Below are 20,118 nucleotides of genomic sequence, written 5' to 3'. Positions count from 1 at the left end.
TTTATGTGTAGCTTTTTGTGCCTCTTAAGGTCAAATCAAGGTAATAAGTTTGCTAACGCTGCTAGGGTAATAATTATGTAAAGGAAACGTAGGCACAAACTAACAAACACTAAAACATCTGTAGACAATTACTACCTGTTACTTCTGAGATACAAAACTGAATGTACCTTTGTTTTATTTGTGTAATATTAGTTAATTTAGATCTAAACCTCTGATGGGATAAATAAATATGACAAATAATGAAAGACTATGTTCTGATGGATGAGGGTACAAGTTATGTTTTTGTTGAATTTGTCCCTGTAGTAACTTGATAGCATGTTACCAAAGTTTATTTATCTTTTTTTGTTTTTTAGGTCAATACATTTCTTTCATAAGGTGACCTCATAATGTTTTAGCACCACTCTACAATAATAGAAAACTATAAGTATTATAGTCTTAAAACCAAAATTGCTGTTTAAATTGATACATGTATCCTCTTTCCAATTAGGTTCTGTCTCACAAAGAGATTTTTCTGCTAATAACACATTAATTATAAATTAATAAAGATCCTTTTGAGAGTAATTTTTTGTGATGCTCATTAATTCTATTCTGAAATGTTACTATTCGGAATCTTAGTCATAGCAAGTCTGTGTAAAGTAAAATATGAATTTAACATTGATCAATCATGTTTTCAATCATGTTATTGCAATCAAGTCTAGCCAAACTACTGAATATATTATTAGTAGCAGTCTAGCAGATATTTTGTTAGTTGCTAGTGTCAATAGAATTTTTTTTTTTAATATTTAGAAAACAAGGCAGGCTGAAAATAATTTAATATAAGAAGATAATTAGGAACTAAGAAATACTAGACAGAATACTTGACAGTATTTTTCCTCACAATGAATAAAGACTTCTTATATTAATAAGAAAAGACAAGACTTAAAGACTAAGGTCTTTCTGAAGTTATGTAAAAAATAATTTTTTGTTTTTGTTTGCGTGAACATAAAAAAAAATATCTAAAATACGTTTTTTTATTCTTTTTGTAACGTTCATAACAGTGAATTAGTAGTTGATACTTTGACAGAGGCTGCTCGATTTAGATGCCCGGACTTGCCTGACCTGTGCATGCGATTCTTAAATACTTTTTAATACATATCTCCTTAACTTGTACTCGCCTGTGAATAATATCCTCACTGAATCAGCATATATATTTCAAACTGTAGTTGTAGCTCACCAAATAAGATTAGAAAGCTTTTAAATGTATTTATTCTACATAGGCACTATTCGAAGCAGCCCTGTGCTGAGAAGTTGCGGGGTCTTAAATAAAACACTCGTAATGAGGAGGCGCGATCATGGCGGACGTGTTGAGTGTTCTTCGCCAGTACAATATCCAGAAAAAAGAGATCGTTGCGAAAGGAGATGAAGTTATTTTCGGAGAATTCTCCTGGCCAAAAAATGTCAAGACCAACTATGTCATTTGGGGGTACGTGTGCGCTTGTTCTGCTTAGTTGTTCGTGTTGTTTTCAGCTGAGCTGCTTTAGCTGCTAATTCGCTACTGATGGACTCGTGTGGAGAAACTCGTGTGTTTGTTGAAATGTTCATGAAAAGGAGAAGGCGTACTGTATCTGTAAGCTAGTGTAAATGCACATTTAGATACCGATAGATTATAACTAACATTTTGGCTGTTCCTTTAAACCCACTGAGTTGTTTTCTTAGACAATATTGAAGGCTTCACTGATGCTACGCAACAACTTCTCATTTGTTACTGTTGAACCATTACAATTTGGTCTGGTTGAAAGTTTAAAACTTTGTAATCAAACACTAGCCACTAACTTGGTAACACAAAATAGAATATGAAAATTGTAAAGTATGTTTTTTTTTTTTTTTTTTTGTACATGGTATACCTTGAAGTACATTGGAGTAACATGTAAATAACATGGTGCATGGATATGCTAATTATGGTAACTTATGTCTCAAAGTACTATGGTGTTTCCATCTAATGCCATCACTGTGCCATGGAACTACCATAAACCTTTGTATAAGTTTCTATAATTGTTTACTGAGTGCAAAACAGCTGATTATGTTATGTTAGCGAAGCCACCTGATCTCATGTGATGTGTTCTATATGGGATTCATACACGATTGCTGCGTCTTGTAATGTATTTTAGTAAAAATGTATGTATCTTGATGAAAGGGTCAAATTATTGGCTTGCAGGATAGTTGTTTTTTTTTGTCTGGTAATTATAGGTGTCACCAGAGAGAGCACTTGTCAAAGATGTTACTCATGTACAGTAGGGGTTGAAAAATTTTGAACCACAAATTAATTTACAAATCCAAAAAAGAATATTCATAACTTTTCAATCCTACTTTCCATTGATGTTATGCTGCTATTATAATGCTAAAATACAAAATAAACTTGAACCTTATGTGTGTGTAAATAATGTTTTTTTTTTTGTTGTTTTGTTTTTTTAAATGTCATTACAGAACTGGAAAAGAGGGACAGCCTAAAGAGTATTACACTCTTGACTCCATTCTTTTCCTGCTCAACAATGTGCATCTTCCTCACCCGTCCTATGTGCGGAGAGCTGCAGTAAGTAAAATGATCGTTTAAAAAAAAAAAAAAAATAATATATATATATATATATATATATATATATATATATATATATATATATATATATATATATATATATATTACACACACACATTTACACATATATGTGTGTATAATATAATATATATATATATATATATATATATATATATATATATATATATATATATATATATATATATATATATAATATACACACACACACAGTACAGTCCAAAAGTTTGGAACCACTAAGAGTTTTAATGTTTTTAAAAGAAGTTTCGTCTGCTCACCAAGGCTACATTTATTTAATTAAAAATACAGTAAAAAACAGTAATATTGTGAAATATTATTACAATTTAAAATAACTGTGTACTATTTAAATATATTTGACAAAGTAATTTATTCCTGTGATGCAAAGCTGAATTTTCAGTGTCACATGATCCTTCAGAAATCATTCTAATATGCTGATTTGCTGCTCAATAAACATTTATGATTATTTTCAATGTTAAAAACAGTTGTGTACTTTTTTTTTCAGGATTCCTTGATGAATAGAAAGTTCAAAAGAACAGCATTTCTTTGAAATACAAAGCTTCTGTAGCATTATACACTACCGTTCAAAAGTTTGGGGTCAGTAAGAATTTTTATTTTTATTTTTTTGAAAAGAAATTAAAGAAATGAATACTTTTATTCAGCAAGGATGCATTAAATCAATCAAAAGTGGCAGTAAAGACATTTATAATGTTACAAAAGATTAGATTTCAGATAAACACTGTTCTTTTGAACTTTCTATTCATCAAATAATCCTGAAAAAAAATATTGTACACAAATATTTTGTACAATTGTACACATTAAATGTTTCTTGAGCAGCAGATCAGCATATTAGAATGATTTCTGAAAGATCATGTGACACTGAAGACTGGAGTAATGATGCTGAAAATGCAGCTTTGCATCACAGGAATAAATTACTTTGTGAAATATATTCAAATAGAAAACAGTTATTTTAAATTGTAATAATATTTCACAATATTACTGTTTTTTACTGTATTTGTAATTAAATAAATGTAGCCTTGGTGAGCAGACGAAACTTCTTTTAAAAACATTAAAAATCTTAGTGGTTCCAAACTTTTGGACTGTTCATTGATATCAAGTTTGTATGTACAGTTTTTCTCAATCGCTTTAGCACATTTTTCTAAACAGTTTTAACATTCTCTAAACTGTAAGTGCAATTTTCACAACAGTTTTCTGGAACGTCAGAACTCTATTGCATGTCTGCAAAATGTTGTAACTTACCTCCAGGCCTTCACATTTTGTATGTCTGCCTATATCTGACACACCCATTTCTGGTCTTGCAGTCTCTAATGAGCTCATGAGTTGAATCAGGTTTGATAGATGAGGGAGACATACCCTGCATCCCAAAATGTGCGTACTATCCTCCCTAAACAGTATTGAATATTACTAATGTCACATACTATTTAGGAAGGATAGTATGCACATTGAGACGCAGACATATGAAATGTGCAGGGCTGGTGGTACTCCAGAACAGGTCTGAGAACCACTGATTTAATTCATGCTTCAAAACCTAGTTATTTATTGTCAGTAAATTGGCCAATGCCACCAAAATAATTTTATGTCATCATGTGAGCCATAATGGTCAATGTTTAATTTTTTTCATCATGAAATATTTGTTATATACAGTACAAATTTCATTTTTTTCTATGTTTTTGTTGACTCTGACTGCTTTCTATACTATACAAGAATGATAGTTTGGTCTAGTACGTAGGTGTCAGTGTCAGTAGGTAAAAATTTACTAGGAAAAGTCAATATTGTACTGTACACAAAAAGAAATGAACATTTGTATTTATACAGTGCATTTATTTTTGTAGAAATGTTACAGTAGTGCATGTAAACTAAAACTTTACAGTTGCTTGTTCATTTTTACACATTACACACTGTTTTCCCCTAACATCACCACCACACATTCTTATATCATTCTTACATTCTTATACCACACATTCTGTCTTCCTATTGCTCTTCCACAACAAGCAACTGCATGTGAATTTTCAGTTTACATGTAACATTTCTACAAAAATGAATGTACTGTATGAAGACAAATGTATTTATACAGTACTGCTGTTGCTGTTTAGGGTTGTGAAATTCCTCCATGTGCAAAATGGTAGTGATTGTGCTGGGCAAACTCCATGCTTCCAAACTTGACTGGTTGATTGTGATTCCTATTTTATTACAATGGCAGGTCAATTTAGCAGACATTACATTCCATGTCAAATATTTATGGAATATACATGCATGTCTGACAGATTTTGTCAACTGAATGGATAATTTTGCATGTAATGGCTCACATGATGAAAGAATGTTTAGAAATTGTGAAGTTTGACAATTTCACTGAGAATCAACTCATCAGTTTTGATCAAGAAGCCACGTGCAATTAATTATTTTTGCAAATTGTAGACGGTTATACATACTTTTTTTTTTTTTTTTTTTTTTTTTTTTTTTTTTACACATGTGCCAAAACACCTGCAATTTGCTTAAGTCAATAAGAAATCCAAATCTGATGTGAACAAGAAACTAACTGTTCATCGATCTATTTAGCCAAAGCGATTGAGAGAAACTGTAAATCTAGTTTTATTCATTTTAATCTTTTTTTTATCATTTATTTTAGTTTTTAAAACATTTATGCTTTTTTTTTTTTTTTTTTTTCCTCTAAACATTTCCACTGACCTTATGGCCCCCTGGGTGTCCCTGGACCCAGTTTGAAAACCCCTCACTTATACCACACATTTTTGTGCTTAATGTACTTCTTTTTTTTGTGTGTGTGTGTGTGTGTGTGTGTAGTACGACATTGTGGTGTTGTTTGCGGCATTATGATACTTAGGTATTTTAAATTTTGCCCCTCTTAAAAGTCGTTTGCTGTAATGCAACAATGCGATTCACCCATAATAATTTTTATAAATTAAGTTGTGTGCACGTTTTGCACAGGTGATTGGAAAGTAAAAGCTAAACCTGTTTCTCTGATTGCAGACAGAGAACATCCCTGTTGTAAGACGACCCGACAGAAAAGACTTGCTGTCCTATCTCAATGGAGAAAGCTGTAAGTGTGACGAGAAATCACAGACATTACAGTATTCAAGCTCATTACTAAAGAAACATAATTTTTTGGTTTGTAATTAAAGTTGTATTTGATTAAATTTTACAGCATCATCAACGAGTATTGACAGAAGTGCGCCCATTGAGATTGGTCTACAAAGGCCGACACAAGGTGTGTGGATTTTTCTTTTTTGAGCATGTTCTTGTTATTTTATTTAGGTCTTTATTCCAGGGCATGTGTTAAAAGTCTGAAACATAGTTTGAAGAAATTTAATCTTTAAAGATTTGAAGTAGTCAAAATTAACTCTAACTGAAGAATCACTCATTTACAATTACAATTGTTTTAACAGTTAAAAGGGCAGCAGATGAAGTGTCGTCAGAGGCAAAAAAACCTAGGGTTGAGGTAAGAAACATTTTAAAACTTTAACACAAGTATTTATTTGCTTTCCATCTAAAATCTTTGCTTGTGATTCTCAGGATGAAGAGCGTGTGCGACTGGATAAGGAGCGTCTGGCGGCTCGTCTCGAGGGTCATAAGGAAAGCATTGTGCAGACGGATCAGATCAGGTATGCTGAAACTGATCAATTGTTTTAATGTGGCCCTTTTATGATTTTCGGGTATTGCCTTTCACGTCTTAAAAAGCTTTAAATTTGATTTTTAAAATTTAAGCTCAAAGTCTTATTTTTACTAATGAGAGGTCTCATTTTAGATGACACTTTGACCTAGACATATCTAAATACTTTACCAAATTAAAAATGTCTAATTAGTTTTATATGATTTTTATTTACTTATTTATTTTTAAAATATTTTGTTGTGGATTTGCTTGTTCACGTGACAATTAAATGTGAATGTTAAGTAAATGTGAGTTCAGTTGTAAATTCCTCTATGTGTGTAGGGGTGTGCGATATAAACCCTAACCTGTAAAAAAAAAAAAAAAAAGTTGCAGTCACTTGAATTAAGCATGTGATTAGCTAAAGAAGATATTAATAGTTGTAATAAAAATATGAAAAAGTATTAATAGTTATTATGATATAATCATTTGTTATTTTTATATTACAGAACAACAGTAAGATTTCAATACTAATATTCATGTCTTTATTTCTTGCTTTCAAACGTTAAATCCTAGAGCTTTTATTTTGACGGAAAACCACAGGGAGATGCAGGAAGATATTTTTCTTTGACAGCAGATTTATAAACTACACTCTCAGTCAGTACAGATATTTGGTGCACGTTGCGTTCCTAAATTCAAATGATAAGCGACTCAAACGCACAGCACTTGCAGAGCAACATTTTCTGTGAATCGAAGCTGAAAGCTGTTTTACTCCATACAGCGCGTCAGACTAAATATTTCTCTAATTACATCACAACCTTTGATGATAGCGCTAAGACACGTTACATTCTCACATCCATGCATTGTCAAAATTCATAAAAATTTACCAGGCAACTCGTGAATAAGCGTTTGAATCTAGTGAATCGGCTAAACATATCGGCCCAAAAAATTGGCTTCATATATCGGCCATCGGCTGTCCTGATTTCCAAATATCGGCATCGGTCTACCTCTAACATTGAATATAGTCAAAAGTTGAAGGAGGTGTGCAACACTCTTTAGTTGTGACCCTTGAAGGCCCGGGTATACTTCAAATCAAGTTCTTTTTCTTTCTTCTTTTAAGAGTAAAACGAAGTTCGAAATGCGTGACCAGCGATATACTGTAAACGAACATCTGACGCCACCCACACTGCTGAGAGCGACGATTAGATGAATATGTAAATGCGTGCACTTTCTTCACAGTAACAAAATAAACACAACAAAAATGAGAAAACAACAAGCATTTATTATAGAAAGCATAAGAAAAGCGTCTGATCATAACAGCATGGGTATGTTAACACGAGCTATACAAAATAGCACTCCAGTCACGTCTTCATATAGCACTTTATTCAATAGATTGCTTAAAATCAAGCAGCTTTACAGCATCAAACATGAAAAACAGTGTTAGTGCCTTTCATTTTTTTTTGTTTTCACCCGCGGAGATCTTACCTCAACAAACTCAAACACGCCAAATGAGTCAAAGAAGACTTGTTCGACGCGAGTGAAGGCGGAGCCTCAGCGCACACCTCCTGTTACGTTATCGTCACTGACCAATGGTAGTACGAAGGTGTTTTGCAGCTGGAGCGAACTTTTCCTGAAAGTTCGCTTTGGCAAGCTGTTTCAAACTTCCAAAAAGAACACAAAACGAACTTTGTTTTGGCCTGATTTTGTTCGAAATGACGTCACATCAGTTCGTTCTTCGATGAAGTATATCGGGGCCTTAAAGGGCATATTGCAGGTTAGAGCTTCAGTGATTCAATGTATAGAAAAATAATGTATGAAATAGATTTTCTTGAAAAAACACGTATAAATACGCTATATAGGCTTCTGGAGTCGTTTTTAGTGAGAGAATTTTACTTCCTCATCTGAAAAATGCCAAATCGGAAGTGACGTAACTCAAGGGAGTGCGATCAATATAAACAATAGGAAAACAATGGATCGCAATGACAGTTTGGACGCTGAGGAAACCGGCCAAAATTAGACAAAATAACGGTCAAAAGAGACAAATTGAGCTGTTGTGTGAGAACCAGTGGAGAACAGGGCAGCGACCGATGTTAGCTTAGCTAACGATATGTGCTCAGATCACAATATTGTACAGATTATTATCATGAATCAGGCAATAGCAAAGCTATTGGTCATCTAGGAGTAACGTTATTGATTACTAATAACAGAATCTAATAAACCTTGATCAGGCGTAACTTATGCCACACGCGTTAATATCCGTCCACACTAAAGTTACGTGATATAGCGGTTTCTCATCACGACTGATTTGGTAGTTAGCAAATGAAATAATAATAAATAAAAAAATAATAATAAAAAGACTTACAGTGCATAATTCACGTTTCATCTCTCTGATGGATCTGTGATCATGTCTCCCGCTGGCGGCCGAACATAGTAGTGTTACTGTATGTGTTTCATGTAATGTTATTATTTATTCATTAATTCTGTGTTATAAGTTTATTCCGTGCCCATTCACTGATAATGTGAGGATGTATATCAGGGGTCATCAACTATATTTGTCCAAGGGCCAGAATTTTTCACTGCAGACACTGTAAGGGCCAGATACTCGTAATATAAAATAAAATTCGAATTGTATCCTAATATGTTATTATTTGATATACTAATTCTAATTCCAAATTTATGTTATTTTTTACATATTACCTGTACTGCAGCAAGCCACCAGGGGGCGATAGCGATATTTTAGGCTTCATATTCGTGAGGCTGTCAAGCTGTCCATCACTGTCACGCAATTGTGCGCAAATCCCAAGCAAGGAAAATTTCGACATTTGTGAAAAAATGAGCACGTGAAACAATAAAAGATGTTCAATGAGAGAACGCCTTTATAGTCATTCTTGAATGAAGGCAGGCTATGGCACAAGCTACTTTTCAGAAGGCTTTTTTTCGTTAGATTTAAAAATAAAAAACGGTTCTCATTCCCCCTTGAATAAGGCCGGCGACACACTGGCTGCGTGAGCGTCTCAGCTGCGTGGGGTGTCCGTTTTTATTTCGGCTCCCATATTTAACAGGTTGGAGTTTGCACACTGAGACACGCGTCTCAGGCGCGATTGAGCCACGCAGAAAACGCGTACATGTTAGAAATAGAACCGACGCGTGTTCCAGCCCTATGGTTCCAGCAACGGGAGTGTTCTCTGGCTAGAGCGCAGAACAGCGGAGTTTGTATGGACCGAAGTGCATGGACCCTGCCCGCGTGAGGTGCGCCGCTTCCCGCTCGCGCTGCTCTGACTGTAGTTTACTAAAAGTTTATTAATTCTGAATGTGTCGCGTCTCGTGTGTCCATCTATATTGCACCAAATGCGACACTGCACTCCCTTGTGAAGTCGATTGGATGAACGGTTCTCGAAATAATAAAAATGCAAACGGACATACAGACACAGATTCCTGCCTTTATTAGAGAGAAAAATATGTTCAGCCCCTCTCTCCGAAGCTTTGAATAGACGATGTTCATCAAAAAATGGTATTCGGACCAGCCCTAAACTTTTTCCTCTGACAAGGTTATTCCTGATTTCAGTATTATTCTGGGGGCCGGATGGAAATCTCTGGCGGGCCGGATTTGGCCCGCGGGCCGCCAGTTGACGTTGCATGATGTATATGATGCCATGATTATGTAGTTGTGTGAACTTGAATGTGTATATATACGTTTACAGTATATACATGGCATGAATGAAATTGGAGTATTTACATTACATTACCAGCACATAATTCAAAACTGTTTTGTGTGAGACTGTATGCATTTGTGTACATAAATTGTATTCATCAGTGTTGAAATTGATTCAAGTAAAAACGGTGAAGAAGCATCGCGTATGTAAGTTTATTCATTTAATATAATCATTTACAGTAGTATTACAATGTTGAACTCCACCATATTGCCAGGATGATAATCCTCCGGTCTATAATGAACAGGTTTATCGAAGCAGATGCGGGAGTGAAGTCCCGTCTCTTCACCTGCACAAAACACCCCGGCACGGAAGATAGCAGCGTCCTTCTTCTTGTTATTAAACCTCTGGACTCGATGTTCCTGACAGGCTGGAGTTTGTGCAACCTCCACAAACACAATAATTTACCATGACGATGATAAATAGAATACAAAAACTACCGAAAACACACTGATTCACGACCGCTGTTACTGAATACCAACCTACTCTGCACTGAATCAACACAGAGCTCGGCGATCGACTCCCTTGAGTGACGTAAAATGACACGACGCTGAAAAAAAAAAAAGCGTTTTTTATAGAGACCGTCACTTTATCTACTAAATTCATGCCCTTATGTCCTGCAAAACATTTTTAAACCCTGCAGTACCTTTTTATATGGTATTTTTGTACAAGGTTATATATTCATCTCGAAAAAAATGTTTAACCTGCAATAGGCCCCGGTATACTTCAAACAAAGTTCTTTTTCGTTCGTCGTTTAGGGGTAAAACGAAGTTCGAAATGCGTGACCAGCGATATACTGTAATCGAACCGCCCACACTGCTGAGATTGACATTTAGATGAATATGTAAATATGTGCCGTGCACTTTCTTCTCAGTAACAAAATAAACACGACAAAAATGAGAAAACAGCAAGAATTTATTATAGAAAGCATAACAAAAGTGTCTGTTCATAACAACATGGGAATGTTAGCATGAGCTCTGCAAAGAAGCACTCCAGTCACATCTTCATATAGCACCTTATTTAATAGATTGCTTAAAATCAAGCAGCTTTACAGCATCAAACATGAAAAACAGTGTTAGTGCCTTATTTTTTACAAGCACAACTTCCTTTTGTACTATAAAGCGGCTATCCAGTGTGTTCTTGTTTTCACCCGCGGAGCTCTTACCTCGACAAACTCAACCCACAAAATTAGTCAGATGCGTTCCACGCGAGTGAAGGCGGAGCCTCAGCGCACACCTCCTATTGCGTTATCGTCACTGACCAATGGTAGTACGAAGGTGTTTTGCAGCTGGAGCAAACTTTTCCTGAAAGTTCGCTTTGCCAATCCGTTTCGAACTTCCAAAAAGAACACAAAACGACCTTCGTTTTGGCCTGATTTTGTTCGAAATGACGTCACATCAGTTTGTTCTTCGATTTTTGTTTGAAGTATACCGGGGCCTTTAACTGCTTATTTCTCCTAAATTGAGGCTGTGAGTCCCTTCGCTTAGCTAATCATACTTCTGCTGATCTAAGGTCTCTGTCAGAAGCCATGTCTGTGGAGAAGATCGCTGCTATCAAAGCTAAAATCATGGCCAAGAAGCGCTCTACTATCAAGCCTGACCTGGACGATGACATCACCCAGAAACAGAGAAGCTTTGTGGATGCAGAAGTAGACGTGACTAGAGACATTGTGAGCCGAGAAAGAGTGTGGCGGACAAGGACGACGATTTTACAGAGCAGCGGCAAGGTTAGAGGAATTGTTCTAATTTAAAAAAAAAAAAAAAAAAAATTTAAATATTGACATTGGCTGATCAGTTGTTCTGTTTGGCCAGTGTGTTAAAACAGCAGCGCCTAATGCAGCTTTTGAGACAAAGTTGGACCTGGGAATATCCCAAATTAAACGTCCCACTTCAGCGAGTTCCAGTCATCTCACGTCATGTTCACATGTTGGCCAAATGATGTCCCCATGACACAATGGGAGCATATCCTGTTTTATGTCAATTATGGCAAAAACAGAATAAAAATAACACAAAATCGCTTTGAAAATGGTAGACAAAAAGCAAAAACGAAGATATATCATTACATAAACTTAATATCTAATGTTAGTTTGTTTTTACGTTTATGCTCATTGGAAGCGGACTTGCCAACATCTTGTAAGTTACGTCAAATGACATGTCTCGCTGAGGTCAGGGTTGATTTATGTACCCTCGAGTTCACACGGCGAATGTCTGACTCTGAGTGGTGTTCCAGACGTTATTTCCTATAAGGAGGTGGGAAAAAATCCAAATTCCAATCTGTCTGGAAAGCAGCATAATCACACATCTCTCGCATTCTCATGCCTCGTCCAAATACCCACACTTGCGGTCTTGGGCACTTGAGAGCTCATGTACGCGACAAGAAGTAAGTGTGCAAGACTCTCCTGTGTCTTAAAAGCCCAAGTACAGTGCTCTTAATGCACACTAAACCCACACTATCTTGAATACCGCTTCAGAGTGTATCCCATCTTGCATTATGTTCAGGAACTTGCATGCCCCGAAATCACAAGGTGTCAGGAAAAACATACGACTGTAAGTTAAATTAATTATATAATACATATAATTTGGTAGTAAAATATAAAGTGTTGCACATTTTATTGATGCAAAGATGAGTGGGCTATGTGTATTTTGTACAACAATTGCAACTGCTTTTTATCACTAAAAGAAGCACCACAATTTTAAAATGGTGTCTTCTGTTAGTTACATAGTGACCACTGAACAGACATTTAGGAGTGTATTTTAAAATGCAGAGTATTGAAAATAATAATTAAAACAAAAAAGCTGTAAACTCTTGCATTATTTTTGCAGGACTATGTGTGTCCCATCGGGCAATCAAAAGTTATAAACACACTTGCGGTCTTCACGCCCACTTGAACACTTGGGCCAAATACAGGAAATGCGTTATGTCAAGTGCAAAGACTGCAAGTGTGGGTATTTGGACAAGGCTTAAGTCTTCCTTAGTTTATGGGCTCTGTTTAACAATCATATCTTAATACGTTATAAGAAAAACACTTTATACTTTTTTTGAAAATAGGCTTATTTTCCAACTCCCCTAGAGTTAAACAGTTGAGTTTTACAGTTTTCGAATCCATTCAGCCGATCTCCGGGTCTGGCGGTACCACGTTTAGCATAGCTTAGCATATTTCATTGAATCTGATTAGACCGTTAGCATCTCGCTCAAAAATGACCAAATTGATATTTTTCCCATTTAAAGCTTGAATCTTCTATAGTTACATCGTGTACTAAGACAGACGGAAAATGAAAAGTTGCGATTTTCTAGGCCGATATGGCTAGGAACTATACTCTCATTCTGGTGTAATAATCAAGGATATTATTACGCAGCGCCTGTGACCCCCTGCTTGCACAGGGAGCGTGCCTTGCAACCATGGAGACAATTGTGAGAGATGCTGCGTAATATCATTGCACCTGCTGCACCCATAGTACGGCAGCAAAGTTCCTTGATTATTACGCCGGAATGAGAGTATAGTTCCTAGCCATATCGGCCTAGAAAATCGCAACTTTTCTTTTTCCGTCAGTCTTGGTAAACAATTTAACTACAGAAGAGTCAAGTTTTAAATAGGAAAAATATCAAAACTCTTTGGTCATTTTTGAGCGAGATGCTAACGGTCTAATCAGATTCAATGAACTATGCTAAGCTATGCTAAAAGTGGTACCGCCAGACCCGGAGATCGGCTGAATGGATTCGAAAACGGTAAAACTCAACTGTTAAAGGTGCCCTCGAATGAAAAATTTAATTTATCTTGGCATAGTTAAATAACAAGAGTTCAGTACATGGAAATGACATACAGTGAGTCTCAAACTCCATTGTTTCCTCCTTCTTATATAAATCTCATTTGTTTAAAAGACCTCCGAAGAACAGGCGAATCTCAACATAACACCGACTGTTGCGTAACAGTCGGGGTGTACGCCCCCAAATTTTGCATATGCCAGCCCATGATCAAGCCATTAGACAAGGGCAGAACATCTGGATGTGCACAGCTGAATCATCAGACTAGGTAAGCAAGCAAGAACAATAGCGAAAAATGGCAGATGGAGCAATAATAACTGACATGATCCATGATATCATGATATTTTTAGTGATATTTGTAAATTGTCTTTCTAAATGTTTCGTTAGCATGTTGCTAATGTACTGTTAAATGTGGTTAAAGTTACCATCGTTTCTTACTGTATTCACAGAGACAAGAGCCGTCGCTATTTTCATTTTTAAACACTTGCAGTCTGTATAATTCATAAACACAACTTCATTCTTTATAAATCTCTCCAACAGTGTAGCATTAGCCGTTAGCCACGGAGCATAGCCTCAAATTCATTCAGAATCAAATGTAAACAATATAACAGTATACAATTGTAACACAGTTCGTATATACGGGAAGGAGGCGGGAACCGGCAAACATTCAACAAAAGTTTAATTCAAAATAAACAACAAAACGAAAGTAATGCCGGCAGACCCTCGCGGACGTCTGCCGGCCACACAAACATAATAAAACATAACATAAAGTCCAGGCCTGGTCCTCTCTCGTCCTCTCTCGTCCTTCACGGTCGTCGCTCCTCCTTTTATGCTCCCGGAGCTCCTCCGTGAGAGACTCAAGGCCGGTGCGCCTCCCAGGTGATGCTCGTTATCACTTGCGTCACCGGCCTCGTGCCGTTCCCTCACGGCTCTCGCCCGCCCTGGTCGCCACAACAATACTCACATAATCCAACGCATGCCGCATGCATGACGAACACTTTGTAAAGATCCATTTGAAGGTTATATTAGCTGTGTAAACTTTGTTTAGGCACTGTTTAAGGCAAGCGTGAGCTCCGTGGGCGGAGAGCACGAGATTTAAAGGGGCCGCACAGCATAAATCGGCTCATATTTAATGATGCCCCAAAATAGGCAGTTAAAAAAATTAATTTAAAAAAATCTATGGGGTATTTTGAGCTGAAACTTCAGACACATTCAGGGGACACCTTAGACTTGTATTACATCTTGTAAAAAAAAAACGTTCGATGGCACCTTTAACTCTAGGAGTTGGAAAATGAGCCTGTTTTCAAAAAAAGTGGAGTGTTCCTTTAAAGACAGTAAACGGTATGCAAAAAAGCACAGCGTTTGCTTTTATATTATTAGTAACAAAGGCAAACAATAATAAATCTCTGACTATCTAATAGTTTCACAAACCTTGCAGATTTAATCGAATCCAGCTGTGAGATCTCTGAAGTGTGTATTAGCATGCATTAATGTGTTTCGGTATGTCATAGTTGGTCTGTGCAAAGTGAATGCGGACAGGAGTAGAGTTCAGCTTCACTGGAGACCCAATCGAAAACTTTAAATCCTTGATTTTAAAATATGCTGTGCTATATCCAGTTGCCCACTATGTCATATTCATGCCATTTTCACTGTATGTAAAATTAGTGTTACCTTGTCTTTATTTGAAAAAATTATTCCCAGTGCACACAAACTTACCTGATTGAGTGCCCTTTTGTGTTTACTTCTTTTTTTATTCATATATTCATTATATTTTTAAACAATTACTTAATTTGTGAAAAAATACTGTAACAGAATCAAGAAGTTGCCATCTAAAGTAACCTATAAGTATGTTTATTTTCAAAATGTGTTTTTTTTTTTTTTTTTTTTTTTTTTTTTTTTTTTTAACTTTTGCGCACGCGCTCTGCGTGTGTGCCGTCATATCAATCACACTTGTGGAGACAGCCATGGATGTGACGCCAACAGAGCTCATCGTTAATTTTGCCGTTGATCATGTATTGACGATAGTCAGAGATATTGTCAAAAGCATCAAATATTGGCAATATTAAGAGGATTAGGTATTTCCAATTAATGTAGGCCTGTTACATTCTTCTAGTCTATTATTATTATTATTATTATTATTATTACTACTATTAGGTTAGGCCTCAATTATTATTATTAAATTAATATTATAATAAATTTGCCCCGCAGTTTCATAGCGCATCCCATTCATTAAACATTTTTTTTAGGTCTATTATACAATGAATTATAGGCCTTTAATTAAAATTATTAAGAGTGTATAATATTTCCTAACACTGCAATCATCAATGAAAATTAAGCGCAGTTTTACTTCAAGTAAAACTGGGTGATGAAGTTAGAAAAACAACCTGTTTAACACGAAATATTATTCTCATTTGTTTCACTAGCCTATATGTGCGGCCACAAGAGAAATAATGTAATCAGTTAAGACAGTTATATACCATATTATTTATATATATATATTATAAAATCATATTATGTTATGTTGAAATTCTTCTCTGAGAGAATATGCTCCTTTAATGCAACGTCAGACAGCTCAGTAATTTTTTTTACTTTGACTTTCTGAATACTGACCGAGGTTGAGACTTTTTCACCGGCATAACTCTTGTGCAAAATTTGCACATTGCTTTGTGTATCCATTGGCTCCCCTTCTTGTTTTAAAATGGAAAGATTTCCAATATTATGACGTATCTCCCCGCCTTTTGGCATACATCTTTACAACTAAAGACGTGAACGTGAACTTGCACACTGCGTAATGCGTGTTAACATTGCACATGAGAACATGTCCTCCAGAGTCTTTGAATACGATTGAGAAAGTAGTTGGATTCAAGCGTTTACATGGTCATTTTTTGCTGTTGGATCGGATTAGAAAAGGTATAAACCGTGCCTTCCAATCTGATCGAAATTTCATTCGGATCAAGCTCAATCGGCTCGATTAAGGTGTTTACATGAACGTTTTTCAATCAGATTACAAATGGATTATTTGGGTGCATGTAAACGTAGCCAATGTGTACATCTGATGAGATCATAACCACATTTTGCGATTTGGGGGAACATAATGTCGTATTTTAGAATTTAACCACTGAAAAACACTTAGGCACTAACCTAACTATATGAAGATTTTTTTTTTTTGTCTTGTGTTGTCACTTTCAGTTTATTGATCACAGTGAGGTTGGAGCACGTTTTCAGTGTGTAGCAGACCTAGAGAATTAACATACTCCAATAATTGTAGCACTTTTAAAAATAATGTGCCTTTAAAAAAAATAAAATAAATAAATCTCATAACTTGGTTAAAGTCATGTTTGTTTGTTTTTTGTTTTCCCCCCCCACAAAGACAAGTATAAGTTTTTCTTTAAAAAAATATGATCTCCTGAACATGATATTTTGGTGTTGTAGAACTTCTCCAAAAATATATTTGCCATCCTACAATCGGTGAAGGCGCGGGAGGAAGGTCGAGCCCCTGAACAGAGACAGACTCAGAACCAAACTCAGGTGGTAAGTACGCAACCAAGCTGTTTCAGTGTCTGTCTGTGGTTTGTTTCCTTTTCAGCTTTGTGTAAAAGTAGATGTTTTGTTGATGGCGCTTCAAAGAGCTCTTTATTAATATTTGAAGCATGATCGCAGTTTGCTTTAAATAACAGCGGAACGCAGGCTGATTAAGGCCACAAGTTTTACATATGTATAATATTACATTATGTCTGTCCAAACCTTCTAAATGTAATAACTCACCACTAATCTAAAGTGTTTTTTTCCAAAGTGTGTCCAAACATTTGACTGTAGTTTACATATTGTCCTTATCATATTGGAAGAATTGCTCTTGGAAATAAAAGAAGAAAAAAAAAAAAACATGTACATGGGTGGCTGCATGAAATTGAAACGCTGAAAAATGACTTTTTACTCTGAAGCAGGGTTAGCCAGAATACATTACAAGTAACTCGAGTGAAGAAATAAGTAATTAACCGCAAAAGACAGGCATTTTGTCTCCAAACTTTTATCACTATAAACTGCTGTAATTTAGAGTGAGAGATACAGGGGGAATGCCTTTATTGCCACCAAATATGAAGCGCTGCATTGTGTTCAGTGTCTCAGCATTTCAGAACCACTCGATTCACAGTACATGAAACAAGCCGCTCTGAGATGTTGAAATGCTGTATTGTATCATGAGCTCATGCGTGTAAATGAACACTGCCGCGGTTCACTCAGACACTTTGATGGCGCATATGTTTAAGTAAACTGCTGCCTGCGCGAAGCCATATTGCAATATCGATTTTATTTTGATATATTCCTCATTTTTTTTCTTTTTTTTTTCATCCTATAGGATCCAGCAACAAGAAATAAACAGCCAGTCCCAGCTGCCTACAACAGATACGATCAGGAGAGATTTAAAGGAAAAGAAGGTAAGTTGGTTTTGACCCTTGAAGCACCAACCATGTCGACTGAATGGTAATGCAGCAGCAAATAAAACATTTTTATTTTGTAATAGAGTATATGCACAGATATTTAAAAAAAAATTTTCCTCTTTATTTGTTTTTAAATCATTGGCTGGGTGACCTGTTAGAGAACTCTAGGGGTTTGGGAAACTGAAATTTCTGAAGAGGTCCTTAAATGTATCATTATCTATGTAATGAAGCCCCTGAAAAGAAGGCTTACTTAAGAGTGAAATGTTACTTTAAAGAAATGTAAAAAGTGTTTTTTTTTTTTTTTTTTTTTTTTTTTTTTTAAATAGAAACGGAGGGTTTCAAAATTGACACTATGGGAACCTATCACGGTATGACGCTGAAGTCGGTGACGGTAAGTTCATATATTAAGCAACCTGTTTGTTTTTGATATAACTGTACCATAGATGCAAGCTGCAATAAATGGCAAATATTTTGAGGAGGAAACAAACTAAACTTACCTAACCGGTTTATATACTAATTCATTGGAAAGATCATTTCTGGGTTTAGCGAAAGCATTGTTTTGTAGTTGGGTAAATCTATGTGTCACCTTTCTCACCGTCTGAGTGATTACATCTGGCCATGGTTTAACAAATCCCTGTTACTATAGTTATAGGAATAACATTCATTCCTATAAGGAAAAACTTCAATAAGTCCAGAAACTTGAAAGCATGTAGATCAGGGATGGGCAACGTTGGTCTTGGGGTGCTGGCTGCTGTCCTGCAGAGTTTAGCTCCAACCCTCATTAATAAAACTCAACTGCCTGTAGCCTTAGTATTCCTGAAGACATTTTTTGCTTGTTCAGTTTTGTTTGTTTAGAGTTGGAGCTTTACTCTGCATGTCAGCCGCTGACATTTCCCATCCCAGATCTACATGCTGATAACTTTCTGGTTACTGGCCTTATTTTAAGTTTTTCCTTATAGGAATGAATGAACTATAGTAACGGGTATTTGTTAAACCATGGCCCCATTGTATGTACATGGCAACTGTATTTACAGTAGGTTGTTTTGTCTCTCAGCTGAAACTGCAGCTTGGTCCATAGTACTTTAACAAACATTTCAGAATTGAGAGTAGTTTGTTGGTCATTACATTTATGTGTGTTGTAAAAGCAGTTGTACTTGAAAATCAAGTTCTTTTTTTTTTTTTTTAACCATTACTCATGTTAAACTTCTGTCACTGACAAATATTTGGCCTCAAGGCCCAGATACACTCTCAAGTCAAGGATTTTATTTATCTATTTATTTTGCTTTGGGGTAAATGGGAGTTCTATCGACGCCACCCATGCTGCTGGGAGCAAGTGTTTAGATAAATATGTAAATAAGCAATGTGCTGCACACTTGTAACACGACAAACACGACAACAAAAATAACAGTTAGGACTGGGTGATGAAGCAATAACGATAATTATCACTATAATTTCTCGATACAATAACAAAAGTTTGTAAAATGTTTGATATAATGTTTATGCACTTAAAGCGGAAAGAAACTGTACTACTCGTTTATTCGCTCTGCTCAAACAGCAGCTTGAGCTTACTAGAGCAGATGCGTTTAATCGCTGATTGTCTCGATCAAGCGACCACTAAACAGTGGTGAGATCCAGTAAAAAGTGCTCGAATTCAGTGAAAAATACGAATGTCTTTTTTTTTTTTTTTTTTTTTTTTTTTTAAACTAGTTTAAAATCAAACTACTGCTACTGTCAACTCAAGCTACTGCCAAATGTGCATTACTAAGAGACAAAACCCATAATATTAATAATATTGCAGTCAAAGTCAGGCAACACAAACTATCACCTGTTAGAACATGCAGAAACTAAGAAATCTATTTTTTTATTTATTTAAGATTTCTTTTAAGGAAAAAGACTGAAAATGATTTTTCTCATGTTAACTCATGCATATTTTGATGTAGAAAATTTTATCATTATAAATATTTTTATAAAGAAGTTTTTGTC

At 35.6% G+C, this 20,118-nt stretch overlaps 1 protein-coding gene across 1 annotated transcript in view; it reads left to right on the top strand.

Annotated features, from left to right (window-relative positions):
- Positions 1-1,294: 1,294 nt before the first annotated feature.
- cdc73 (cell division cycle 73, Paf1/RNA polymerase II complex component, homolog (S. cerevisiae)) overlaps positions 1,295-20,118 on the top strand; it is a 37,893-nt gene continuing 19,069 nt past the window's right edge. Inside the window, exons 1-10 of the mRNA XM_048162568.1 lie at positions 1,295-1,462; positions 2,464-2,569; positions 5,612-5,681; positions 5,787-5,849; positions 6,028-6,080; positions 6,155-6,243; positions 11,450-11,663; positions 17,132-17,230; positions 18,054-18,132; positions 18,462-18,526. Of these exons, the coding sequence (XP_048018525.1) occupies positions 1,332-1,462; positions 2,464-2,569; positions 5,612-5,681; positions 5,787-5,849; positions 6,028-6,080; positions 6,155-6,243; positions 11,450-11,663; positions 17,132-17,230; positions 18,054-18,132; positions 18,462-18,526 (969 nt within the window). The 5' untranslated portion in view covers positions 1,295-1,331. The remainder of the gene's footprint in view (positions 1,463-2,463; positions 2,570-5,611; positions 5,682-5,786; positions 5,850-6,027; positions 6,081-6,154; positions 6,244-11,449; positions 11,664-17,131; positions 17,231-18,053; positions 18,133-18,461; positions 18,527-20,118) is intronic.

Source organism: Megalobrama amblycephala, linkage group LG17, assembly GCF_018812025.1.
Source record: "Megalobrama amblycephala isolate DHTTF-2021 linkage group LG17, ASM1881202v1, whole genome shotgun sequence".
NCBI lineage: Eukaryota > Metazoa > Chordata > Actinopteri > Cypriniformes > Xenocyprididae > Megalobrama > Megalobrama amblycephala.
The sequence above is the reverse complement of the archived record's forward strand: the minus strand, read 5'-3'. Positions and strand labels throughout refer to the sequence as shown.